Source organism: Penicillium lagena (assembly GCF_028827675.1).
Source record: "Penicillium lagena strain IBT 129212 chromosome Unknown utg000001l_segment0_segment0, whole genome shotgun sequence".
Classification (NCBI taxonomy): domain Eukaryota; kingdom Fungi; phylum Ascomycota; class Eurotiomycetes; order Eurotiales; family Aspergillaceae; genus Penicillium; species Penicillium lagena.
The window spans coordinates 5,117,460-5,142,588 of record NW_026623222.1 but is presented as its reverse complement, the minus strand read 5'-3'; the positions used below and the strand labels follow the sequence as shown (position 1 = coordinate 5,142,588).

General features: G+C 51.5%; 9 protein-coding genes across 9 annotated transcripts; 5 read left to right on the top strand and 4 right to left on the bottom strand.

Moving 5' to 3' along the window:
* Window positions 1-763: 763 nt before the first annotated feature.
* On the top strand, window positions 764-2,291 carry N7510_002267 (uncharacterized protein; the record flags this gene model as incomplete). The annotated part of the gene is made up of 2 exons (XM_056974194.1): window positions 764-1,037; window positions 1,096-2,291. The coding sequence occupies 2 exons, from the start codon at window positions 764-766 to the stop codon at window positions 2,289-2,291; spliced, it is 1,470 nt and encodes a 489-aa protein (XP_056839311.1).
* Window positions 2,292-3,024: 733 nt separating this feature from the next.
* Window positions 3,025-5,140, bottom strand: N7510_002266 (sugar porter family MFS transporter; the record flags this gene model as incomplete). Its single annotated transcript, XM_056974193.1, has 9 exons — window positions 3,025-3,210; window positions 3,283-3,510; window positions 3,582-3,726; window positions 3,785-3,933; window positions 4,008-4,264; window positions 4,338-4,513; window positions 4,568-4,676; window positions 4,730-4,928; window positions 5,009-5,140. 9 exons carry the CDS (start codon window positions 5,138-5,140, stop codon window positions 3,025-3,027), a joined length of 1,581 nt encoding a protein of 526 aa, XP_056839310.1.
* A 556-nt stretch (window positions 5,141-5,696) lies between these two features.
* Window positions 5,697-10,235, top strand: N7510_002265 (uncharacterized protein; the record flags this gene model as incomplete). The annotated part of the gene is made up of 12 exons (XM_056974192.1): window positions 5,697-5,967; window positions 6,031-6,689; window positions 6,757-6,779; window positions 6,844-7,305; window positions 7,370-7,475; window positions 8,091-8,399; window positions 8,462-8,631; window positions 8,688-8,864; window positions 8,926-9,237; window positions 9,297-9,310; window positions 9,363-9,450; window positions 9,515-10,235. The coding sequence occupies 12 exons, from the start codon at window positions 5,697-5,699 to the stop codon at window positions 10,233-10,235; spliced, it is 3,312 nt and encodes a 1,103-aa protein (XP_056839309.1).
* A 1,282-nt stretch (window positions 10,236-11,517) lies between these two features.
* N7510_002264 (fungal specific transcription factor domain-containing protein) lies at window positions 11,518-13,891 on the top strand (the record flags this gene model as incomplete). The annotated part of the gene is made up of 8 exons (XM_056974191.1): window positions 11,518-11,537; window positions 11,597-11,708; window positions 11,775-11,854; window positions 11,917-12,665; window positions 12,721-12,860; window positions 12,907-12,986; window positions 13,040-13,332; window positions 13,755-13,891. 8 exons carry the CDS (start codon window positions 11,518-11,520, stop codon window positions 13,889-13,891), a joined length of 1,611 nt encoding a protein of 536 aa, XP_056839308.1.
* Window position 13,892: 1 nt separating this feature from the next.
* Window positions 13,893-15,645, bottom strand: N7510_002263 (putative DNA 3'-phosphatase Tpp1; the record flags this gene model as incomplete). Its single annotated transcript, XM_056974190.1, has 9 exons — window positions 13,893-14,057; window positions 14,115-14,260; window positions 14,317-14,377; window positions 14,428-14,576; window positions 14,630-14,757; window positions 14,806-15,111; window positions 15,168-15,280; window positions 15,340-15,503; window positions 15,555-15,645. 9 exons carry the CDS (start codon window positions 15,643-15,645, stop codon window positions 13,893-13,895), a joined length of 1,323 nt encoding a protein of 440 aa, XP_056839307.1.
* Window positions 15,646-15,930: 285 nt separating this feature from the next.
* Window positions 15,931-16,810, bottom strand: N7510_002262 (mediator of RNA polymerase II transcription subunit 18; the record flags this gene model as incomplete). Its single annotated transcript, XM_056974189.1, has 2 exons — window positions 15,931-16,252; window positions 16,311-16,810. 2 exons carry the CDS (start codon window positions 16,808-16,810, stop codon window positions 15,931-15,933), a joined length of 822 nt encoding a protein of 273 aa, XP_056839306.1.
* Window positions 16,811-17,578: 768 nt separating this feature from the next.
* N7510_002261 (alpha-ketoglutarate dehydrogenase subunit KGD4) lies at window positions 17,579-17,998 on the top strand (the record flags this gene model as incomplete). The annotated part of the gene is made up of 2 exons (XM_056974188.1): window positions 17,579-17,654; window positions 17,715-17,998. The coding sequence occupies 2 exons, from the start codon at window positions 17,579-17,581 to the stop codon at window positions 17,996-17,998; spliced, it is 360 nt and encodes a 119-aa protein (XP_056839305.1).
* A 574-nt stretch (window positions 17,999-18,572) lies between these two features.
* On the top strand, window positions 18,573-20,621 carry N7510_002260 (RUS1 family protein; the record flags this gene model as incomplete). Its single annotated transcript, XM_056974187.1, is given in 5 exon segments — window positions 18,573-18,704; window positions 18,870-18,960; window positions 19,243-19,583; window positions 19,603-19,698; window positions 19,755-20,621. 5 exon segments carry the CDS (start codon window positions 18,573-18,575, stop codon window positions 20,619-20,621), a joined length of 1,527 nt encoding a protein of 508 aa, XP_056839304.1.
* A 688-nt stretch (window positions 20,622-21,309) lies between these two features.
* Window positions 21,310-22,368, bottom strand: N7510_002259 (regulator of G-protein signaling domain-containing protein; the record flags this gene model as incomplete). Its single annotated transcript, XM_056974186.1, has 1 exon — window positions 21,310-22,368. The coding sequence occupies one exon, from the start codon at window positions 22,366-22,368 to the stop codon at window positions 21,310-21,312; it is 1,059 nt and encodes a 352-aa protein (XP_056839303.1).
* Window positions 22,369-25,129: the final 2,761 nt, after the last annotated feature.

The window sequence follows — 25,129 nt, the reverse complement described above, 5'->3', positions numbered from 1 at the left end:
CTGCACCACCCAGCCTCATCGGCAACAGACATCGGATCAATACAGGGGGTACGGAAGGTTCTGTACAGCGGACGGAAAGAAAGAAGCAGTAGAAGAATAATGATTGTTGAAGCTAGTGGATCCGCATCACATCATAAGCGTTCGGCTGCGGCTCCACGGACGTTCTAGATGCCGCCGATCGCACACACATCGATTTGGTTTGCGATGGCTGTATTGGGGATGATCGGGGGACACGATGCTGTGTTGCCGTTGCAATCCTCAGCGACAGTGCCGACCTACAGCACCCTGTAGACGGCGGCAGCCCGCAACTCAAGAATCGAAGCGAATGGAACGAATGGAAGGGATACGGAAAATGGCCACCCGTGGGTCTGCGTCGACGGTCAACCAACGGAACGGGCGGAGTCGAATTTTCTTTTTCGGGGCGCGATCGGAGTGGTTTCAAACAAAGGATTCGAGTCTGGGCTCTTGCTTTCTCTGTCTCCATCCTCCTCTTCGTCCTTCTTTCACCTGTCACACCCAACCAGCCCTCTGACTTCGTTTGTCCACCCCGTGTCTGCCCAAGCTAGCTGGTCGATGGCTGTTTGGTCCACGTCTCTCTCCTGCTCTGTCTCTTTCGCCATCCCATCACACCGCCACGTCTATTTCGCAACGGATAAACAACTGGCCATGCCTTTCTCATCTTGAGCACCCTGATTGCATTCCTTCCTTCCCTCCGGAAGACCTCCCCTTCTCTTCCAACCCGCTCGAGAGACATTCTCTGGCCATGTTGAAACAACTGTCTCACATCGATGGCGATTCGTCGTCTCCGACAATACCCCGCCTACCGCAGTCGCCGCTGACCGTCGACTCGTCTGCGCCTGCGTCGCCTGCTCTCTCCCTTTTCTCTGCCCCCGGCCATTTGCGCATCTCTAGTTCCGTCTCTTCACTCGTCTCCGGTCTGGGCAGCTCAATGGAGAGCCCCAGCCGGACCCAGTTGTCTGGGGTCAAGGAAGAGCCCTGGCCTCGTCAGTCGTCAGAGCTGGAAGACCAATATTTTGGTATGTATCAACCATTCAAGCATTTTGCATTCCGTACTAACAACTACTGCCGCGACAGAACATTTCGACCATAGCATGCCTATGGACGAGCCATGCTTCTATCCTATTGACACAACCGATAGCTACGATCTCAGTGACACGGGTGTGGACCTGTCTCACTCGCCGAAAAAGCGCTGCTCCGACTCCTCCATGAAGGGCGTGTCGCGCATCAGCTCGCACATCTCGACCATGTCCACGCGCTGGAAGTCCAAACACGCCTCGGGTAACATCGAAGACGGTTTTATCGAAGATCTCCAGTCGCACGCCAACTCTGCGGCCTCCTCCGCCCTCGCCAGCCCGCTCATGAGTCCCGTTAGCTTCGTGGGCCGGCTCGATTCGCAGATCCCGCCATCGCCCGCGCGGACGATCTTTGAGGAGCGCGTCAGTGATTCTGCCGTGCGACCGATCGATATCACGCGCGCCAATAGTTTCGGTGAGGACGATAATGACACCCTCCAGGCGACGACGCCACTTCTCCCGCCTTTCATGGGCGACGATCCCACCAGTGTCACTGCTTCCCGGGTGCAGTCGCCGCTCCAGTCCCCCTCCGTCGCAGATGTCAGCGAGTCCACTTCCTACAGTGTGACCTCCGATCCGCGTATCATGGGCGTCGCGGGCATCCCCTCGCCACCGCTGTCCTCAAAACCATCTGTCGCGTCATTCAGCCGGCCGCGAGCCAGCACCGTCCGGACAATCTCGGGCGAACCCACGCCCTTCATCATGTCCGACCCGAACGACGAATGGGCCAACAAATTGGGCCATGCCAACTTCACCATTCAACCGGAACCCTACGTACCCACCACCTGCGACATCGACACGTTCCAGCAGCTGCGTGCAGACTGGGATCTCGCCCGGTGTAACTTCGCAAAACATCTCGTCCGCACAGGGGAGCACTACGGCATGACGTCGAACATCTACAGGCTCACCGAGGAGAAATGGGAGTCCATCAGCCGCCAATGGAGAAATCAGCACGAAGAAATGCTGAGCATGCTCGGTTCGCTGGACGGCGTCGCCTTGACACTGACTCAGTCGAACATGCACCCGTGCGAGCAGGTCCGCATCCCTCGTCTGCACGACGACGACAAATTCCCCGAAATGGGCGACGAGGACATCGTCGGTCCAATGACCGTCGCGTCGCCGAACGAGGTCTCTTGTGGGGCTCTAAAGAAGCGGACTTTCTTCAAGTTCTTCCAGGGCCTGGTCTCCCGGCCATAAAATCTGTTCTCTCGTCTCGAAACACCAACACCCATCTTCAACGATATTAATGACAATAGACCGCCTTCCTTTTATTATTCAGCGCGGCGTTCCGATCCATACACCTCTTGATTTGCCTTTTCGGACACTTTTATTTGGCTTTTGGTTTTTGCCACGACACTAATGCCTACTGGTCCCTCATTTCTAATGACTCTTACGACTCACTCACGATTTCGTTGCCCGACTACTGCTCTCGGCGCCGGATCATGCCTTTCATTGGTCTTTCTCATCCTTCATGAGTCATTGTATTCTTCGTTTCTTTCTTTGTTGGTCTTGCCGCCCCAAGGCAGCAAGACTGTCCTCTCCTTTGTGCACGATACCCCGTACCATTTCTAGGTACTTCTATCATCTGTATTTCATAGACCAGACCTGCTATCTTCGTTCATGTTTCATTATTCAAGAGCAAAAAAAAAAAAAAATAAAAGAATTACTGATTTATCTACTGTCTGTCTGTATATATCTGGTTTATACCCGATGATGTGGATAATAATATAGCTGTTCTACAAAATATGCTCAGTTCATTCCTCTTCAAATATGGGATGTGCACAGAACTGTTAGTGAGATAACCCTCGCCTTCCATTTACGGTCATCGTCCAGGGCGGTGCTTAGTATATAGTAGATGAAGGAATGTATAGGAGTCGTGGTCCAAGTGTACAGTGAATGCATAGATCCTGCTGTAAATAATTGCATTCACTCAGACATGAGTAACAACTTGCTTGCCGCCGTTATAGTCATCAATATTGTTTGAACCAGATCCACAAATCTTCTCTCCTTCAAGGCGGCCAACACCAAGCTCGGCCCCGGAATATGGGATGTCAACAGGGCTGAAAGGGTTAAACCTGACTTCAAAGATGGCGTCAATTTCCTCAAGCGCGCGATCCTAGACAAGTCATGCCGTGTCAGCTTGAAACTTTTACAATTGTGGGCATAACCCGGGAAAAAGAAATCTCACCTTGGTCTCTGGGAGGAAGAAGAAGGTGAAGAAAAAGGCCAGTACTGAGATGCTGCCAAACACCCATCCAACCTGAAAGTGGATATTGTCGATGATGTATGGGATGACGAAGTTGGTCACAAAGGCCCACAGGACATTCCACGAAGTCCCCAAGGACTGTGTCTTCTCACGTATAGCGGCATTAGGAATCTCAGTGCCAAGTAGGTAGGGAATAGAGGCGCCTCCCAACTAGAGAAGAAAGAAAAGAAGCATATTAGGACTTTAATGCTTTTCTCTGTATGCTTCGGTTGAATACTCACATTGTAACTAATGTAGTAGAGCATAAATGCAGCCACAACGGTGTTACTCTCAGTAGACGACTTGTATGCCATCTCGCCGATACCGGCCAACAGAAACATAAATAAGCCCTGGAGGAAGAAGGTGATAAAGAGAGTTTTTCGACGACTATGGGGATATAGGTCAGTTGAAATGAGTTAAAGTACAACTATTCCTTTCGACTCACCCGAGCTTGTCGACCATGTACATGGCTGGAAGGACAGCGACGAAGCCAAGACAGCTGTTAATGACGGGGTAGATGAAGGCTTTGGCGGCGTATCCGTTTTGTTTATAGAATGTCGTTTGGTAGGTAGAGACGAAAGCTTGGCCAGTGGTCTGTGGTATTATATGAAGGTTAGACTATTGGTCATCCAGCGGAGCTTGAGCTTGACGCCACGGTAGCCATTCACCTGTTGGAAAAAGTAATAAACTATGACAAGCATCGTTCGACGAAAATTGTGGCCGCGCAGGACATCGAGCCAGGGGCCTTTGCGGACGTGTTCTTGAAGAGCCTCTTTGATAGCCTGGATCTCTGCTTCGCAAATACCTTCAGTGGCATCGGCTTTTGGTCTGATGCGGCGGAGGGCAACGATGGCTTCATCCTCACGGTCTTTGGAGAGGAGCCAGCGAGGGGAGTTAGGGATAAAGAATGTAAAGAATATAATGACTAGAAAATGCGAGCTTAGCTGTTTTTCCTCGATCAGGGGGCATAGTTTGGCAGGCATTGGGACGGTACTTACGGGCCGGAAAGATGAGCTGGATACCCGTGACAGTCCTCCATCCAACAGAATCTGTGCTTGTAGAGAAGCCTTTGTTAACGCCAGTGGCAAGCACATTCCCAGCATTCAGAAAGAGTTGCAGGGAAACCACGACGAGACCGCGGAAAGACGCCGGAACAATCTCTGCTTGATATGTGCTGAGATAGTAGATATGTCAGGTTTATCGTCTGAAAAAAGTAATATGAACTCACGTCACATCTACTTCAACAAGACCAACCGAGATATAGACAATGATTCGACCAATGACAAACTGTGCAAAACGCCCGGAGCCTTCGCCGGTGCCTGCAGCAGTTATCTCAACTACGGAGAAGGGGGTAAGCCAGCAACTACGGAGAGGGAGCCAAGGAACATACCGATAATGCCGATGAACGAAATGATGGAGAGACCGAAGAAAACCACACGGTGACCAAATCTCTCAATAGCTGGGCCGGCGATGAAACACCCGAGAAACTTTCCGATAAAAGCGAGCGACGAGATGAGCGATGTGTGGACAGAGTCGAGGGCATAGCTCCGAGTGCTGGGATCATACTCGCCAAACTGCTTTAGAAAGCCCTAGGTATAGCCATAAGTTTTAATAAATGGACAAGTACTCGGTGAAGGGAACTTCAAGCAAGCAAGAAGGACAAACTCACGGGATTGGCTAGGATGCCACCAAAACTGCCCGTGTCATAGCCAAACAGCATATCCCCCACGAGCAGACAGAAGCAGGAGAAGAGCAGCATAGGAGTAACCAAAGACCGCGACGCGGAACTCTTGTTGGCCATCGTGTCTCAGGGCCTCCAGGCGGTGGTCAAGTTATTTGGTGATGAGAGGAGTATGGCAACGTGACGATGAGAATCACGATGGGATGATGCAACATATTGAAGAAGATGCGCGCCTACCTTTGCGTTTATACTCCAATTGATTGATCATCTCATCCTCTCACGATATGTCGATTCTCGGAAATTGGGGCAAGATCATGTTCAAGGTTTGTGGGGAGGCGCTCCGAGCGAGATTTATTCGACCGCTCCGAGCGAGAGGCTCCACCATTCTAATCTGCGGACCAACCGATTTGTAGGATGACAGTATGCTCCAGGTCCGCGGTATAGCATCATCTCGCTCGGAATTGTTCATTGTGAATATATGATCAACGGGAACTCCATGAGAAGATAAAAACTTCCCCGCAATTCACAAAAAGGCGAGCCAGAAAGATCCAGTCACACATCCAAATCGACGGAGTGGTAAGTGCCTTCAAGTTCATTCGGTTACATGTTGACACTCACACACACTCAGATACCTGAATACTTAAATTCGACGACCCCATCAGAAGAAGTCGCAGCCATGAAGGTCCTCAGCGCACTTATTGTTCTCATTGACTTGGCTATTGCGGCCAGTAATGTCAATATCACGGATCATATCGCTATCACAGTGCCCAGCTCAGAGCCGCCTTTTGCCAAACTAGTGGATCCGGCCCTGGCATCCTTTTCGCTAGAGTTTCAATTCTGGCCCACTTATGCGGGAAATGCGACAGGCCAGCCAAATCATTATGTGAACCAACTGTTGAGCAACCTAGGCCAGAGAACGGGAAAAACGCCGGCGGTGCGTGTCGGGGGTGAGTCCATCAGTTCTACGGTACCATATCACATATCTGTCTCTAATTTCTAGCATATAACAGGTACGAGCGAAAATACTGCCTATGTTGATACTTCGTTTCAGTTATGGAACTCTAGCCAGCTGGAGGAAATCTACGGGCCTTTCATCAACCGTGCCAATACCACCATTGGTAGGGACTGGTATGTCCTTGCGGGCAATCTCCCTGCCGGGACTGAATTCACCTTTGGTCTTAACCTATACGACCAGTCTGAAGTTGCCAGCCAGGCAAAAATGCTGGCAGAGGCTTTCCAGGGCTCACGTGCTCATCTTACAAAGGACGTGACCCTCAAGTTTATCCAAGTCGGCAATGAGCCGAACTTCTACTTTCCTACCGCGGCGCAATATGTAGCACACTGGAAGCTTCTTGCTCAGGCGGCTCTACGGAACATAAAAATGGGCTATGAAGGCCTACCCACTTTCTGGATTGGGTCCGAGGTTCTCTCCGATGGAGGGTTTGACCTGACGGGGACGCTCGAAGCAGGTATCTTGGACAACCACGAGATTTCCCATGCCAATCATGTCCTTGATGAGCATCAGTACTCTGGTGAAATGAGCCTTGGCGCAATTCCTGGAGGCCCAGCCCCTGGGACCTTGATGAACAAATCGTCTATTCGAGGTAACCTCTCTACGGTTTATAATGGAATGCTGAATACGCAGAGCTACAAAAAAACATACTACTTGGTAATCAAGTGTCTCCCTTCTCGAAAAATACATGTGCTGTGTGGCTAATCTATGTAATGATCTATAGGGAGAAGCCAATACTTATGCTGTGTATGCACCCCTTCGTATCATCTACCAGGGCCATAGTTGACTGATATTCCTCTTGGATATATAGAGAAGCAATTTTTGGTCTATCTAACACGGGAGAATCAGCAATTTGGACCGTTGACTACATGCTCAAGGCCGCTTCGATAGGCGTCCAGAGAGTATATCTACACAGCACGCCTAACCGGCTTTTCTCCGTCTTCCAGCCCGGGTGGGGATTCACCAATGGCACTGGGATTGATCGCCCCCATATAATGCCAATGTATAACGGTCTCCTTGTCGTGGATGAGATGATTGGCAAGACAGGGAAGGCCAAAGTGGCTGAGATCGAGAACTCGAATGTCGCCATAGCGTCGTATGGTGTGTGGGAGAACGGCGAGCTGATCAGGGTAGCACTCATCAACTCCAATACTTTCGGGCAGCATGATACAACCAGACCTGCTTTGAATGTCACACTGAGCGGTGTGTTCATGGGAGGATGTACCACCATCAAGCGTCTGAACATTCCTTACACTACAGCCACCGAGGGCATGTGAGTTGATCCTATTTCCCCTGGTTCACTGGAGACAGAAGCTAAATACTCGTAAATTGGCTAGTTCATGGGCCGGCCAGTCATTTGAGACTGACAATGGTGCACCTTCTGGTAAAGTTGTTGAGGCAACACTCGAGGACACATCAATCACAATTGCGGCTTCCGAAGTTGTCATGCTTCAGTTCAACTCGCAACGCTGAAGTCAAGGAAGCGGACTGAGGTAAAAGGAATAGAGTGTAAAGCACAGCGTGGAGGCGTCCAGTATCCAGCGGCCCATACCCCATGAGCTCTTTCTATCCTTCTCTTGCTTAGATAGACAAATAAGTCTATTCGTTCCTTATGTCTCTCTCCATCTCAAGGGTCGTATGGTCAAATCTCGTCTGAGCACAAAGGTCGGTCTGGAACCTTTGCCGAGGCCCTCGCTCGGAAGTAAATAATGAATGATGATGGAGGGTTCCGAGCGAGTCTCCACTATCGCTTGGCTACTCCGAAATATGTAGCAGACCGGACATTTCAGAACATGCCACTTGGAAAGCTCGGTCATTTCATGTAGCAGATATTTCAAGTGTCGTGCGCCTGTCTTTCGCCCGAACCTTTTGAATAGCTGAACCACACCTTCTCTTCTTTTCATACAACCTCTACCATTTGAAAGTCCTCCGAGCAGCATGGGTAATATTCCCAGTGGGACGCGCAAGCGTCCTAATTTTCTCTTCATCCTCGCCGACGACCTGGCAAGTTCTCTTTTGTCTCCATACGCATACCAAGCTAACATATATTGTCTGTAGGGGTTCTCCGATGTGGGTTGTTATGGCTCCGAGATCCATACGCCCAACATTGATCGATTGGCTGGTGAGGGCATTCGAATGCTCAACCACCATGCCGCCGCGGCCTGTTCGCCCACGCGCGCAATGCTACTTAGCGGAACCGATGCGCATCTTGGTGGGTTGGGCGTGCTCATAGAATACAAACAAAATGAGAAGGGAGCAAAGCGCTGGGCAGGTAAAGCGGGATACGAAGGGTACCTGAACGACCATGTGGCAACATTGCCTGAGATCTTGGGGGACAATGGGTACTTTACCGCCATGTCTGGAAAGGTACATCTGCTGCCGTTCTCGCTCTTACTTTTCTACGTTCTGAGCACAGTGACTGACAAAAGCAGTGGCACCTAGGACTACGGGCCAGTCAAGGACCTTGGGAGCGTGGCTTTCAAAAGGCATTTGCCATGCTTCCAGGTTGTTGCAACCATTACGGTTGGGAACCAGTGCAGGAGCGCTTTCCGGTTGGTGGCTCGCCAATTCACGCTGAGAATGGGGCCAAAGTGGACATGTGGGTTCTTGCTGCAGAATGCGGGCGCTATATGTGCTAACGATGGATCCTGATAGTCAACCCAACAAGACAGAAGATCCCAAAGGCTTCTATTCAACGGACTACTACACCAACCAACTCATCCAGTACTTCGAGGAACGATCGGAGGATGACAGATCAAAGCCATTCTTTGGGTTCTTGCCGTATACCGCCCCCCATTGGCCCCTTCAATGCTCTAAAGAAAAGCGCGATAAGTAAGACTCATTTACATCTAGAGTCACTTTGCTATTGCGTTGACTAAATTCTGAATCCCAGGTACAAGGGAATGTACGACGATGGCCCATATGCCTTGCGGGAACGACGCCTGCACAAACTTGCTGAGATGGGCATAATCGACAGATCCGTCGTACCACATCAAGTCGAGACAACTACACAGGGTGTTGGAGAGTGGGACGAACTTACAACAGAAGAGAAGAAGTTGTCTAGTCGAGCGATGGAGGCATATGCGGGTATGTTGGAGACGATAGATGAGAACGTCGGCAAGGTGGTCGAATACTTGAAGAAGACTGGGGAATACGACAATACTTTGATCGTTTTCATGAGTGACAATGGGGCAGAGGGAGCTGCGTGAGTAATTTGAATCAATCCTCTTAGGGTTTTGCTGATATTGTGAACTTGGCATCTAGAATGGAAGCCGCTCGTGAGTTACAGCTAACAGGAGATTAATACTCGGACTAATCTTCATTTTGCAGCGGTCATGGGAAACAACATAATACGCGCCATTCACCAGTACTATGACAACTCGTACGAAAATATTGGCTCCTGGAACTCATTCACCTGGTACACTTCCTACAATACCGCTAACCAACTGCCCTCCAGACTAAAGCTAACGTTGCAACAATAGGCTCGGACCGCTTTGGGCCCAGGCGTCGACAGCGCCATCGAGACTGTTTAAATGTTTTCCCTCCCAAGGAGGCATCCTCGTTCCGTGCATCGTTAAACCACCTGCCGATACTTTCCATCCGTCTTATTCATTAGGTTCGTTCAGTCGTTCTTTCACAACTGTCATGGACTTCGTCCCTACATTTCTGGAGTTGGTTGGATTGCCTTTACCCCTTGCCTCCGCCAAAGGCACTACGACACGGAAAATGACCACATTCCGGGGGAAGGATGTTCATGCTATACGTGGCAAGTCATGGGTACCATTGTTCAGTCAAGGAAAGAAAGTCGAAGATGATGAGACGTGGTACATCCACTCTTCATCAGAGCCCATTGGCTGGGAACTTTTTGCTCGGGGCGCACTACGAAAGGGGAACTGGAAGATTGTTCATATCGAAAAAAGCCATGGGGGAGCTGGAGTGGGAGACGAAGGGTGGGAGCTATTTAACGTGGCTGATGATCCCGGAGAAACGAAAAACGTGGCTCAGGATATGCCACAGAAGCTGGAAGAGCTTCTAGCCTGCTGGGATGAGTATGTCGTTGAGTGTGGAGTTGTATGGGGAAAGGCAGCTATGGACCCAGGATTGGACGTCGGTGAGGCACCCGAGCTATGGGAGGATGAGGTGGAATTGCAAAAGTCCTGGATGGGTGCTCGGCAAGGAGAATGTCCGACCTTTTGTCGTTGAGATGGGATAATTAGAATAAGACTGATAACTGTTTAGAAGCTAGAATGATAGATATGTCGGAAGTGAGATTTCTGGTTTCCACTAGTAATACGGTTCTTCAATCGCCTTGGTAGGAGGCTTCGAGCTGTCTGAGTTGGAAACTGCGTAGCTCAATTACCTCCCTGTTTACACGACGAGGGCAGATTATTCATAATTCACGTGAGTAGAGGCTGGTGGTGGAGACATCAGAATAAGGCGCAATTCACGGTGGGCATGATACAACCTTTTCCGAGCGAGGGTTGTGCCGCGCCGAGCGAACTGCTTATTACGTACATCGACCCAAAGATCCCGCCTAGTAATGTGGGGCTTTTCTGTTTAAATCAATTGTGGTAATTACCTCAACTCGGTTCTCGGTTCGCTTCTTCCTCTTCGTTCCTCAGGTCGGGGAACCCTCATGATTCTGGAACCCCCGAAGATGCGCAGACAATCAATCCAGCACTACAAGAACCCCGCATTATGGCCAGGACGATGATCCACCGAACCCGGACGGGGTGTCGTACGTGCAGGTCTAGAAGGGTGAGATTGTTCTGGCGGCTTGACGTGGGGATCACAGTTTGACACATGATAGATTAAATGCGACGAGGAGAAACCTGTGTGTTCTCAATGTCATAGGGGGAAGAGAACCTGCGATTGGGCAGGGACAGACAATAAGCAAACAAGAATCACCAGAAGACCTAACTCAACTGCATGTGCCGCTTGTAGAGAGAAAAAGGTACCTCTATAGTGGTCACTTTGCAATTTGAGATCTCTAACCATCATCTGTTTTAGCTTAAATGTACTGGAGACGTGCGGGATGCTTGCGAGAAATGCAGGAACCTGGGTATAACTTGTGTGAGATCAAAGAACGCCGCTGAGTTAGCATCGCCTGGATACCCATCATTGCCTCTTCCGAGCGAAAGCACACCACAAGCTCCTTTCACGTCACCCTTGCCTATCAGCAGTTTTGAACGAGAGCGGCATCAGCATGTTACCGACCACAGTGATGAAGCGGGAGAGGCTTCGTCGCAGACACAACATGTGGAATCGGCGTCTCTGGGACAGCTGCCTAAGGGCAGAGAACTGGAAAAGTTGGTAAATTTGTATTTCTCGACTGTACATTGTGAGTATTTATTCCTACCTCATCGGTCTCTAAAGCAATCTAGCTGACATTATACAAGATTTTGGATATTTCGCCTTCATTCATCAACTACATTTCAATCGCTTGTTAGCCAAAGGCAAAGCACCGCGTGAACTGACCCTCATGATGATTGCGAGCGCAATGCGGTAAGTTGCATTCATAGCAAATTTCGTGTTAAACATCTCTGTTGACCATTAATATGTAGATTTGCCGCAGATCCTTCGCCGGAGAACCTTGCGAGAGCAGACGCATGGGCTGATGCAGCATTGGCCTCGGTATCTCGTATCTATCAAGGCTTTGGGGGTATCCAACTCATGGTATGTTTCTTGAGATACCTGCCCTATTTCACCTGCCATTCAACGGGCAATTAATGGATTGAGTAGACACTATTGCTAGCTCAGCATTACGATCTGAATCGAGGGAACTTCACGTCGGCCTGGCTTCTCGGAGCTAACTGCACGAGGTAAGGACTAAATTGCTACCTATAGAGCCTTGCCACTACTTGCTGAATGTTAATATCCCCAGAATGATGCAAATGATGTCCTTGCATGTATTCGACCGGACGTTTCCGGTGAAATTTCCTTCTAGTCTACGACTTTCGCCCCTTCTTACTGGCGAGGCCCTTCGCCGGGTGGCATGGAGCACTTTCTATGCCGACACAATGCTTGAAGCCGGCCGATACGGGTTCCACGTTGTGGACGAAAAGTCTTATCGTGTTCAACTTCCTTGTGATCAGACCAGCTTTCTAAGCAATCAGGCGATTGTGACAGAGCCACTATTCCACAACACTAACGTGACTGCAAATATCAACTCTGACGACTTTCAGCGAGCACCTCTTGATATGTCAGGATACCTTCTTCGGACTGCAGCAGTACGCCGTCGTGCTTTGCATTTTGCTTTTCGTGCCTCGCACCGGGAGCAGACAGTTGAAGAAATGATATCTGAGCTCGCTATAATTGAGGCTGACGTAGAAGAATTTGTCAGGGCCTTGCCAAAAACTTTTCAATTCAACACAGACAACATATTCATCCACCGCGATCAACTAATCACCTTTATTCTCTTGCATGTTCTTCGTCATAACCTTTTCATCATCATTGGAAGAGCTGCACTGCACATCTATCAGCGTGACCCAACTAAAGCCAATCTTATGACTCAAGTCCGAAGAAAAAGGATCTCGCATGCTCTCCCTATCGCTGCGGTAATCTCAGAGGGACTAAAGTCAGGCATTCCTTTTGATACACATATTGGGGTACAGGCATACGTTGCGCTAGAGAGTAAGAATCAATCGTCCCATGTATTTCGCAAGTGTGCTAATCTACAACACCACAGTCCTTCTTTTTGAGCCACGCCGTATGGTCCAGATAGACCGATCGATCGATATAATGGCACCAGAGATTATGGAGGCAATTCCCCACCTTCTGGCAGTGATTCGGGACCTGGGGGCTCGATCTGAACTTGTAAAGCAGCTGGTAAGTAGAGAATATCAATGGAAGTTCGGGCGCTTACAAAATCAAGCATATCGAGGCTGTCCACCGGCTCCTGCGATGTGATTGCATGCATCTTGTGAATCAAGTCGACTTTACTGTTTTCCACAGGTTTGTCAATCGCAATCTCTGATAATGTATGACTGGGCTGACATGATCTATAGTGAATATCGCCTGATCGGCCAGGACGTGGCGGAGTACGATTTCCGCGATTTTCGCTGGGCCAAACTAGAGCGGCTACGTCGAGGCGCGAAATTGACAACAAGTGGAAGTCGAGATGAAGCTCTGCTCGAGTATACAGTAGGCGGGGACGCGGCCGAAACGTCGACGGCCTCTTCACCACACCTGGACGCAATTGACATCAACAACACCTCATTGTGGCCTTCTAATGCACCATCACTTCACACTATGCCATCACATGCCCTGAATATGATAGCAGATCAGAGTGTGGATGGAAGTGAGGATTCTGCAGAGAAATATTGGGAAGTCCATCATCGTAGACAGGTCGATCAAGGATTTCCGCTAGATTGGCCTTGGCCCTGGCTGTTCGAAGAATCGAGTACCTCGGTGTATCAGACTGGTGACCCAGCCACCTTTTGGAGCCAGCTACAGTGACTTGGAGCTCTTCTGGTTATACTTGATGTTACCCAATATCCATTCCAGAATTATCATAACATCCTCCTTGCTTGCTGCGACGGGAAATGTAGAGGGTCTTCGTGAATGGAATGGTGGAACTGATTTCAATCAACCTTATCTCGGTTTATTCATATTCAAATACTTGCACCCCCCAGTTGGGCCCTTGGTCAGGTCCTCGAAGGGGCGGGTGTGGGAAATGTGTAATTGTAGGACCACCTACTTTCTCTAAATGATACAAATCAGGAGGACGTGACGTGGATATCTGCAACGCCATCGCGTTTCAGGCAACGGCGCAGCATAAGAAGATGCAGCCACGTACACCCACGTCGACATGTGTCGAGTCGGGTAATTCAACACAAGCACATGAGACACAGCCATAGGCTATATCCAGTATTGACTCCACACCTTTCGTGCATCCTCACTCCCTTGGAACTGGAACCGAACGGGGATAATATCCTCGAATCCCTCGTCGAGGGTTGGTTCCTTGAACCGGCTCGCAAAGCTTCCGAAAGCAATTCCCGGTACGGAGGTGCGGGATTCGGGATTCTAATGGTGTCAGTTTTTATAAAATAAAATAAATAAAAAGGGGAAAGGGAGACAAACTAGTTCCTTGTTCGCTGTTCGAACTGCATTGTTATGCCGGCACAGTTCAGGGGAGGAGATAAATTGCACGCAGCGGATAGGTACTTTTAGTTCCTTTGCTAGAGATGTCCAGTAGGCTCTTGTTTCAATGTCGGCGTTTGTGTTGTCTGTAGGAACACTTTGTTAGCTGAAAAGTAGGCGGGGAAGCGTGGAAAGAACATACCGACTGCGACGGACTTCTTTGCTTCGAGATGCTCTCGGGCAACCTTGAGGCATTTCGGACGCTGATTGCTTTTAGTCCTGTGAGCCTAAAAAGTCCTGGGGGCATACGCACGGTTCCCAGTTTATCCTGGTTGACACGCTCGTAGCCCAGTGGCTCCAAGTGGTTCCAGTAGAATGTGGATTTCCCTGCACCGGGACTGCCACAGAAGATGACGAGCTCAAGAGAATGTTTTCGAGAGAACGGTTTTGGTACTAGTTTGGCTGTCAATGGGATATTATTTGGTAGGAAAGAAGGGGCAATCAATCAGCCGTACCGGGTTGATCTGGACTCGACTTCGTGTATAACGACGGATCAAAGACTTCAGTCAACGGGTCCGGAGCTTGCTCAAGGAAGAACTCCTCTGGTGTCTTGAACGGTATCCCGATATTCGCAGCGAAACCACTAGGCAAGATTAGCATCAAGCCACAAACTTCTCGTAAACGATCCTACCGATCAGTAGAAGAGTGATCACCAGGTCGTCCAGCAGCATCACCAACAAACACAGACCCAGACAAATCCACACCCGCAACATCGAGATCATAATCGTCCAGGAGCTCACGCCACATGCCCATACGAGGCTTGCGGTACTCGTCATTCTCTGTAGCAGCGTAGACACTCAAGGGCAGTTCGAGTTGAGTCATGATAGCACTCGTTTTCTCCTTAAACGTCGCGAGACTCTTCGAGTCGCTGTGTCCGCTTTTCAGGTCCTTCTTGAGGCTGATCTTTTTCTGGTTTGAGACCACAACGACCTGGAATCTAGGACCGACAAACAAATCAGCGGGAGGATTGATAATAGGACAATGGTAAAATACCCCTCAGAGTAGAGTTCTTGTAGACGGCTCGGCACAGAGGCGTGCCACCATTTCCAATCTGTAGCCGATTTGGCGAATGTGTTCCCCGACTTTGTTGTGATGAGAGTCGAGTCCTGTATGCCCAACCAATCCGGTTAGCCTGTCCTTCAAGACAAAAGTAGGCCATGCTGACCAGATCGAACGCAGCGATCTTTCGCTGTCCTGCTGCCGGTGGTTGGGCAGTCTTGCCATCTGGTGTGTACTTGCCGATGGCCAAACTGTTACGAACGATGCGCCAGATTATGGGCTCAGGCTTCTTCTGTGAGGTTGGAGTGAAAAAAGAGGACATCGACTTCTCTAGACGTTTTGTTAGCTCCTATTAGCTGTCACGCTGCCTGCTCTGCTCACTGGTCACTGTCGATTCAACCTTGCGTCGCACTGGTGGAGGCGAGATCGCCCGGGTGGGGGAAGCGGCGCGCTTTACTCCCCCCTCGGCCATCTTGAGAGTTCGAGCGAGATGAATCGTGGTGGCGGGTGGTGTGAGGATTCCAGCTTAAACGGGCATGGGAGAGATGGTGTTGGTGGTGTGGAGAGAGAAAGGAGATTGAGGTGGGCGACGCGATGATAACGCGCGAGGAAGTCACGAAGTCACATGGTCTGCCCCCCAACTACTATAACCACTTTGGGAGTACAACAAAATCGTTAAGGTCGTTAATATTTTAGTTCTATCAGATGGAGTTCTCGTCTCCGGGTATATCACACATCATGCGTATAGCTGGTCTCTCTATTTGGCCCTCGTATCCAAGGACAGACGGTCCGCCTGCTCCAGACGCACGGCCGACTTAAGCTGCTCACGCAGCCCAAACAGATGCTGTGAGGCCGTCTTCATCGTCTCCTGGTTGCTGCCATCCTGGACCGTGATGGATGCCTGCAACACATAGCTGCCGCTCTTCTCCAGCGGGGCCATATCCTTGAATGCGGGCAACTGTCGCCGAGGCTCCCGATATTCCTGGTCAATCGTCGGGTAGTGCAGTACGCGGTGCAAGAAAATGACAATGTCATTGTGGATGAAAACATCGCCTTCCACGACGTATTCGGTGACAAAGCTGTGAACCACAAATGAGCTCATATGTCATACGATGGGTTGTGGATCATCAGACTCACCTGTAACCCCACGCATTCATCGGTGGTACGATGTCCCCCCGGGGCAGCGCCGCACTAGACATGACCCGCGCCGTGACGGCGGACCTCGTCCCGGCCTCGGGGATATCACGAAACTCCAGACGCCACGGCTGACGGGCATAGTCATATTGGTCTGCTGGGGGCGGATTGGCGTCATCGGTGGTGTCTGTCATGACCGTGTCGCCCGGGCCCGGCGGCGCAGCGCCGGCACCGCCAAAGTCCATCTCCGAGACGGGGCCGACCACCTGGGTGTAGAACATGCCCCCATTGAGCATCTTGTTCAGGCGCTGTAGCTCGGCCGATTGCAGATCCTGGCTGGCTCCGGTGCGCACCGTGACCAGGCCCGGTTTGCGGTAAGCCTTGAAGATCAACCTGCGCTCCAGGCAATGGCGAGGCTGCATGGCCGTCAGCCCGGCCAGCTGCTGGAGCAGCTCATGACGCTGGTGCACCGGGACCGAGGCGAACAGCAGCAGCTCGTGCATGGTTGTCTTCTGATTGTTCTTGAGGAACGGAACGGGCGGGCGAAGCCGGGACGGGTTGGTTAATCAGGGTCCAAGCTCCGCTGGGGTGGCGCGATCATCAAAGTTATCAGGTTGAATAATCAGGGCAATTGGGTAATCCGTTCCGAATGGTGGTGTCAAAATCCTCTAGGCGCAAGGGCCAGGAACAAGGGTTGGTTGTGTGGGCCCCCGCGGTTGCCCCCTGGAAGTTAGGCAGAGGGTGGTCCTCCCGAAAAGTGGGTTTGGTGTGAAAATGAGCGTGTTAAGTGCGTCCGACAGTATACTCCGACTGCGGGGAGGGAGACCAGGAAGATCCCAGTGGGACAAGGATTCGCAGGGCAAGATAAGAACTGAACGACATGCGGGGAGAAGGTTGTGTCGGGCGGCGCCGAGTTCCAATGACAACGAACCGTGACTAAGAACCATGGCGGACTCTCTCGGAATCTCCCAAAGCGGTAAGCACTGGCCTTATCGTTCTTCTTTCCTCCAACTCAACTCAACTCTTCTTCCTCTTCTTCTTTTTTCTTCTTCTCACACATTCTCTCACTCTCCCTTCATCCCACCCAACCCCATCAAACGCTCTTTCAATCCCAGCAATTGTCGCCAGTCCGGCTCTCACTCCTCCGTCCTCCACTCGGTCCGGATAGCTCCGACCGGCCCCCCCGTCGAAATTCGCACAACCCGCGGATTTGACCTCGACACAACCACCTTCCCACTTCCATCCACCTCCAACCTCGCACCCCGATCACAATGCGTGCTACTGTCGCTCTCCGCAACGCCGCCCGGACTCCTCTGATCCGGTTCGTGGGCAAGCGCTCCGTGCCTCGTAAGTAGCTCCAGCCAGCCGGCCCGGCCGATATCGCTCCCAACTAACACCGTGTAACAGAGGCCGTCGACCACTCTCCTCGCGTTCACCCGGCCTCTCCCACCGGTGCGCTCCCGGACTCGTTCGCTACCTACCGCGTCAAGGCCCAGCAGCACGGCCCGCTCGGCCGCGCCCAGTTCAGCGGCGCCATTGGCGGCCAGTCGGGCGCGTCCCTGGGTCCGGTCCGCCCACAGACGGGTGCGTTCTTCGATCGCACCGAGCTGCCCGCGCGCTTCAGCCGTCTTCCCTGGAGCGAGGCGGAGATTGAGGCCGTGGAGACCGGAGGAGCTAGCATGTTCGCCTAAAAAAAAGTTATGAATGCGCGTTACGGGGTACGATTACTTTTGATGATGGAAGTTGCGATCTGAACGAATGTCCCTGGACGCTGCTGCTGGTGCACGGCGATCCCTGGTAAGACTTGCAAGCGTGGAATTGGGTCCCAATGGCCTCGAGCGAGCGAGAGGCTGGGGGACACTGGAGAATCGCACCGGTAGGCGATTCTCCCGCATAGACAAGGACGCGGTTCCCTCCGGGCGGGGAGCGTCCTTGCGACTCTCCTTTGTATCTTTCTTTTCTTTTTGTACTTGGCGCTGGTGGTCTTGCTTTCTCTCTGGGTGTTTCAAACAAGCGTGCGAGTGTACGACCGGCTTTTTGTCGAAATGCGGGATACAGTTCTTTCTATACATAGATCGATTTTCTGGCTGGTCAGGACTGGGTTTGGATACATATTATACTACTCTATTCTCTACGACTTTCTCTAGCTCCCCCAGTCAGTACCTGCAGTAGTCCATTGGTAGTGTTCACCATGTGGATGGCCCGTGCCCAACCACTTGGCCTCTTCATCATCTCGCCCCAACCGTTGAACAGAGCATCTACCTCATGGATTCGTTCGCGGGCAACAGGTTGACCTTCCAGGAGACTGACGAGGCTGATACTGCTATCACCACTTTTATTTATTCGGAGCAGGATGATGGGATGTCGAAGCAGCCCACGGGCCGGGTGGATGTCATGGTGAGCCGCCATTCCCTTGATTTGATTCCAAGGAACTGTCATCGGCAATTGTGCATATTTGAATGTTTCTGTATCCAAACAATATTTTCCTTCTCTCTGAACTATTAGACATCCATCTCATAAATTGCATCCTGTCTCAAAATGATCATCTAATCGCGTCGCCAGGATTCATCCCCCACAGACACTACTTCATGGCTCGATCAGCCCCTGATCAAATCGCTCAGCGATGTCTTTCTTCCATCGGGGTATCCGCATAGTGTGAGCGAGGACTATCTCCCGTGAGTGTGCCCTACGACCCACCAGCTGTGCCTTTCACTCATACTCCAACTAGATATCAAATCTTCGTACGTTGTTAATAGCTCGCAACCAAACTTCGTCTCCCTAACAGAACCGAATCCAGGATTCGCTACAAGCATTCTGCAGCTCCATCGCAGGCCTCTTATCATCCAGAGCCGTGTTACAAGGTATACTCCCCCACTACCACCACACCCCCAAGATATCGAATTCAAGAGCAACCCCAGAATAACAAAATGAACAGGAGTCGGAGTCGGCAACGCGGACGCCTCGCCCACCTCCGCACTCCTCCTGCACATCCTCCAAGACTCCTCCGGCCGGGTAGCGACAATCTTATTCGCGCACCGGGTGGGCACAGCCCTGGAACCAGAATGCAAGATGTACCGACTTGCAGCCGATGTGTTTAACGACATCGCCATGATCCTAGACTGTCTGTCGCCCGGTGTACCCGCCGGATACATGCGTGTGACTGTTCTCAGCACGGCAGGTGTGTTGAGGGCGCTATGTGGTGTTGCGGGTGGGAGTTCGAAGGCGAGTCTCAGTGCGCATTTCGCCAAGTGGGGAAATTTGGCGGAGCTTAATGCCGTATGTATATCCTTTGGAGACTATGCGTCGAGAGGAGAGGGAGGATAGGCTAATTGATGGGTTTGTGCAGAAAGATTCGTCGCAGGAGACGGTTATTTCGCTGGTTGGGATGCTGGTATGTTTGAATCTCCCAATCACCAGTCATAAACACGTCTTTAATAAAGTCCGCAGGTCGGTTCTCTAGTCGTCTCTCATGTAACCAGACTGGGAACTACATGGGCAGCCCTCCTCTTCCTTCTCGGATTGCATCTGAGCATGAACTACGCAGCCGTGCGAGCCGTGCAGATGACCAGCCTGAACAGACAACGAGCCAACATCGTCTTCTCAACACTCCTCAGCTCAGACCCAGATCTGAGCATCGAAGCACTCCGCTCTGGTTCCAGTTCTAAGACTCAAGAAAAGAAAAAACGTGTCTCGAGGTCATCATCATCGAAAGCAACCCTCGAGAAATGGAGACTCCTCACGCCCGCCGAAGTAGCAAGTCAAGAACGCATCTTCCCTAAAGACGGAGCCCTCGAATGGATCTCCTACCAGCCAGACCAACAGCAATCGCCCATAAAACAGAACATAGGCAGCGCAGCCATCGGTGTCTCCTTACCCACATTCTTCAGGGATACCAATACCAGCACTACAAGCACGAAAGGGATTGTATCATCATCATCATTCAAAACTTCCCTCCCAATGGCCCAACTATCCACCCTCTTCGAAGAAGAAGCATACCTCTTCTTTCTGCGCCCATCATCATCTTCGTCTTCATCGAAGAAAGGGAAATGGCACGCCTCGATCCTACTGAAGAAGGGCTGTTCAAAGCAGGATCGGTTGAAAGCGTGGGCGCACGCATTGCTCGCTGTCTGGGTTCTGAATGGGAAGAAAGACGTGAGTGATCCGACTCAAATACTTGATGTTGTATCGCGCACTTTGGCGTTCATGTCGGAGCAGTCTCGCTTTGAGCGGTATGTAGCGGCTCTCGCTGCGGCTGGGTGGGATTTGGATATCGCGGCTTTGGAGACGAGAGGTGGGAGGCGGGTTTGCTTTTAGATCTCTGGTAGATTAGGCGATGGAGCTTCTACTAGGTCCTTGGGATTTATTTTCTATTACTGTGTATGGTAAATGATAGGAAGTATGTATATATGGGCTCTCAAGGTTGACAACGTTTGTTTGGTGTTGGGTATACTGGAAGGTATGATGAAAGGATCTGTGCAGTTGACACACCTATAAGAAAGGATTTACTGTTCAATCTACGTCGAGATCAAGTCAAAATGAAAGGGGTATCAAGTCTATTGATTCCAAAAAAAAAAAAGGAGGCCATGAGAGCCACTTATAAACAACAAAGAGCCCTGCGCTGCAGCACAGGAATAGCAGGAGGGAAGAGATTTTGAAGAGGTTAGAGAACCAAGCCCCAAAAAGATCAACGCCAAAAACAAAGTCTATATGATATGGACATGAAGGATGATGTTCAGTTGTTCCTGCGCCGAGGCGGCACAACATGCTGGGAAGAAAACAAAACGCCGGGATCAAATGCTTCGGTGAATGCATCGTGTCACTCGTACACCGCCAATAGAGAAACGCTCGATATCGAAAAGGCTAAGAATCCAGTCGTCTGGATGAGGGACACAATTTCGGGTCATAGGTGGATTTTCATGCAAAGAGATAGGTGAAGTGAGGTGAGGTGAGAGGTAAGGTGAAAAGTCGTAAGAATAGGTGGTGGTTTTGGTGTGGGTTGTTTTCACAGCTGGTCGTCCAGGCCCAAAATCTTGGGATCGCGGCTCACGCCACCGGATCGTTTCTTGAAACCCAGCTTCATGCCCATCTTCTTCCATGGGTTGTCCGTGCGGACCTTAGGGCTCGGCATGGACAGGTTGGGTTCGTTGGCTGGCGGGGTGGTTGGAGGAGTCATTGGAGTGATAGGCTCTTCGACCGTGGGACTAGACTGCGGACTGCTGGACTCATCGGTCAGGCTCGAGTCGGCGCTGGCGCTGGAGAAGGGACCCGAGGCGCGTTTCCCAATGGCGTGGTGGACGGCACTCAGGGACAGATTCGAGCGACCGGCATGATGGCCGTGGACCGGGGAGGAGAGATCCTTGGTCGATGACTGCGGCGATGTCCGCCGGGCCCGCGAGCGGACGCGCTTGACGGGGAGTTCGTCGAAGGATATGGTGGACAGGTTCACGTGGTCTTCTGGCCCTTGGGGCGGGTCGGACAACGGGCCCATGGACGGCGAGGCGGTCTGGCTGTTCAAGAAGGGGAGGAAGATCGACTCTTCCATCAGATCGTGGATGCGTTTGACGGCCGAGTCGAGGGTTTCGGGCGGTGGGGGCGAGGAGATGTTGATGTGACGCAGGAGGGCATCGCGGACCTCGCTCGACAGATTAATCTCTCGTGGGGCGCCGGGGAAGATGTATGCTGTGAGGAGGCGCTGCCAGAGCATCCGCAGTTGTTGGCCCTCGGGGCTGTTGGGGGCCAATACGACCTGGCCGCGTTGATCGAGAGCATTGTAGTAGGTTTCGCGGTACCGTTTGGCCTCGAGGGTGAATTCCAAGGTTTCGAGACAGTGGTTTTGTGAGAGGTAGGCCATGAACGCACCCAGGGTGTATGGTGGGGGAGCGGTGTTGGCCAGGACTTCTTTGAGGGTCGGACGCATGGGACAAAAGGCTCCCACCGAGACGGCCAGGCTGACCGGTCGGGAAGAGGAGTCCATGTCCTCGTCCGAGTCGCTGTCGGAGGAGGCAGGAGAGAGTTCCGGGGTGGTGATGGGTGTAGACCAGAGAAACCTCTTCCTCAGCATCGTAGAGGATCAACCAAGTGGTGTGTAGGGGAATGGTGGAAGAGGGTGGGTGAAGAGGGAGCGAGACGAGTCGTAGTGGTGATCCCCCCCCGTGAGAGCGGGAAGGGGCTTAATTAGTTCAGAAAATGGACTCCACTGATTCTGGAATCAGTGGATCGACAGGATGACGATACAGGCTGTAATGGGCGATCGACGAGCGGCAAGGGGGGAAGAGAATTCCTTCTGGAAGGGCCGTTACTTACCCGTAATCCCGTATTGTCCAATCAGGCCCAGTCGCCACTTGGTCTGGTCTCGGAATGGAGACCCACGGTTCCCACGAGTAAGAGACTCCCTTGCGTGATGATAGGGGAAAAAATCATCAGCACGTCATTTACGACGGGTTTGGATGTGTAACAATGATACGAATGATCGATAGATAGTACATAGTTGTGGGCGTGGGAATGCAACGCCCGGAGACGGAAGTAGTGTCCACTCCTTCTCTCCTTTTCTAGAATTCTAGAAGCATTCTGTGTCCAGCGCCACCTCCAGGGCACAACAGAAGGACAAAAAGAAAAAAAAACACTCTCTAGACGAAAAGGAATTCAATTCCTGCCCGGCAAATTTTCTCATCTTGCCACCCCACGAGATTGTTTGACAGGCTTCCATTGACCGAGCGCGGGAGGGCCAGTGGAGTCGGGCTGGTAAAGAGAAAAAAAACCCCACTGTGTGTCACCTGGTGATTTGTGCGGATTTGGGGGTCCACCGGCGCGCCCGGAGAGGCTGAACAGCCCCGGAGGATCGGTCGGGCGAGATCGATAAGACGAAAAGCGATTGGGGTGCGGAAGATGTAACGATCGATCTGGGCTGACCTCGACTGGTCGGAGACTGGCGTAGGTTGCAGAAACCCATGGGAAGAAGGGTCTTGGCGACTGTCAGTCTTATCTACTAACTTTCTGCAGCCATACTCGACAGACGACATACCACCTCCCTACACGACTACTCGGCAGGAATGGACTCATCCGGTCCAGACAAAGAAAATCTAGAAGTTGGCTCCAAGACTGATCCACAATTTTCCCGTGGCTAAGTAGCAAGGGCCTGCTGGATCCCCCACCTCGTGTCGATTCGTGCTTCGCCGTTGGGACTCATTTGGCGCCGAGGATTAGCACTAGAGTCGGTTCCTGGCAGACTGAAAGTACGGGGAAGCGTCGGCCTAGGGTCTCGCTCGGAGGGAAGTGCAGAATGAACGATGGTTTGAAGAATGGGAGAGGAGTCTAGACAACTCCGGCGTGGGGGGTGTATTCATACTGCTGCATATGCACTGCTATTCATGAATTTGGGCCCAGTAGCGTAGTAGTAGTATTGAACTTTGTTATTCTTAGATGGACTCTGTCTGTATCCTGGTCAAAGTCTCAGTTACCCCTGAGCGGTACATACAGAGCTCAGCGCCTGCAGATAGTATCTGCCCTGTGCCCGATCGGACCCGGGAAAAGAAAAGGAAAAACAGGAGGCCATTGCTCAGTTTAGTCGTTTGACCAAGCGATTAGGTCGGTCTCTCGCACACCATCAATAATAATCTACCCTATCTCGAACCAGACCAAACCCCACAAACTCATCAAACACAAACTTCACCCGGCCCGGCAGAAGCCGCAGTGAAGTCATTGACTCCACTTCCACAGTGAATCTTGATTTCCAATGGAGCAGCCGCTTTCTAGTTGCAGGCGTCTAGACTTGTTTCGGCGATCTTGGCGGTGGAAGAGGGGTGAGGCAGGGTCCCGGATTGGCTGCCTCGATGCCTAACTGTTTCCTTAGCGTATGGTATCACCAGCCAGTCTGCCCGCTGACTGGACTCCGCCGGCCGGCGCTAGTTAGGGGCTGTATCTCCCCCTGGTCGGCCGACGTGGTGGAAGAGATCTGCGTGCTAGAGAAGGTGGTGGGGGGCTTGTTGGGGGTTGTTCGGATGGTGCCATCTGTGCCGTGGTTTATTGTCGAAAGGCACGGAGGCCACCATGATTCGAGTGCGGTTTCATCTTGCGCTGGAGTGGAGTGGACCTTTCTACTCAGCTAGAGCACGGCGCTTAGAGCTATTGGTTTCAGATACTACTACATACGAGTCCTTGCTGCGTTTCTCTTCGATAATTAATGCATCACACTGCCTTATACTGTATTCCCTAAACATAGTGACATGAGACCAACCCCAGTCCGGCCGGGGTACCCATGCCGGGACGCCAATTGACCACATGTACCCCCAGCTTTGCAAACGAACTAGCCCAGAGCGGGGAAATGCCGTCCTGACTGGCGAGCACGCGACGCGCTGAGTGATATGCACTTTCGTCACAGCAATAACTGGGCTGGGCTAAACGCAAACGGGTATTAGAGTCCGGGGATGAGCAGGCCCGGATGTGGTGGCACAGACTGGAGATCAAGACGGGTGAATATTCTTAGGTAAAGGCTAGTAAAAGAATGTCCTCATATGCTGCGGCCTAATAATTGCACAGTATGGTATGGTAGTGAACTCGATAACTCATGATTGGATGGTTGATTAACACGCATAGTACACCGTCTCGGCGGTAGCCCCATATCCAGCAAGTACCTGTACTGTTGGATAGAAACATTAGGGTCCAATATAACCATGGTTTATCCATGTACGACCAAAGACAGACAAAGAGGCGAGTTGATCATCTCCGTGCATGGCCCCCTCCCCACCATCCCTCTCGATCCCTGCATGCCATGGCCGTTGGTCCGCGCCCGGGATTGGCTCGGGTGCTGCGAATTGCCTTCGAGG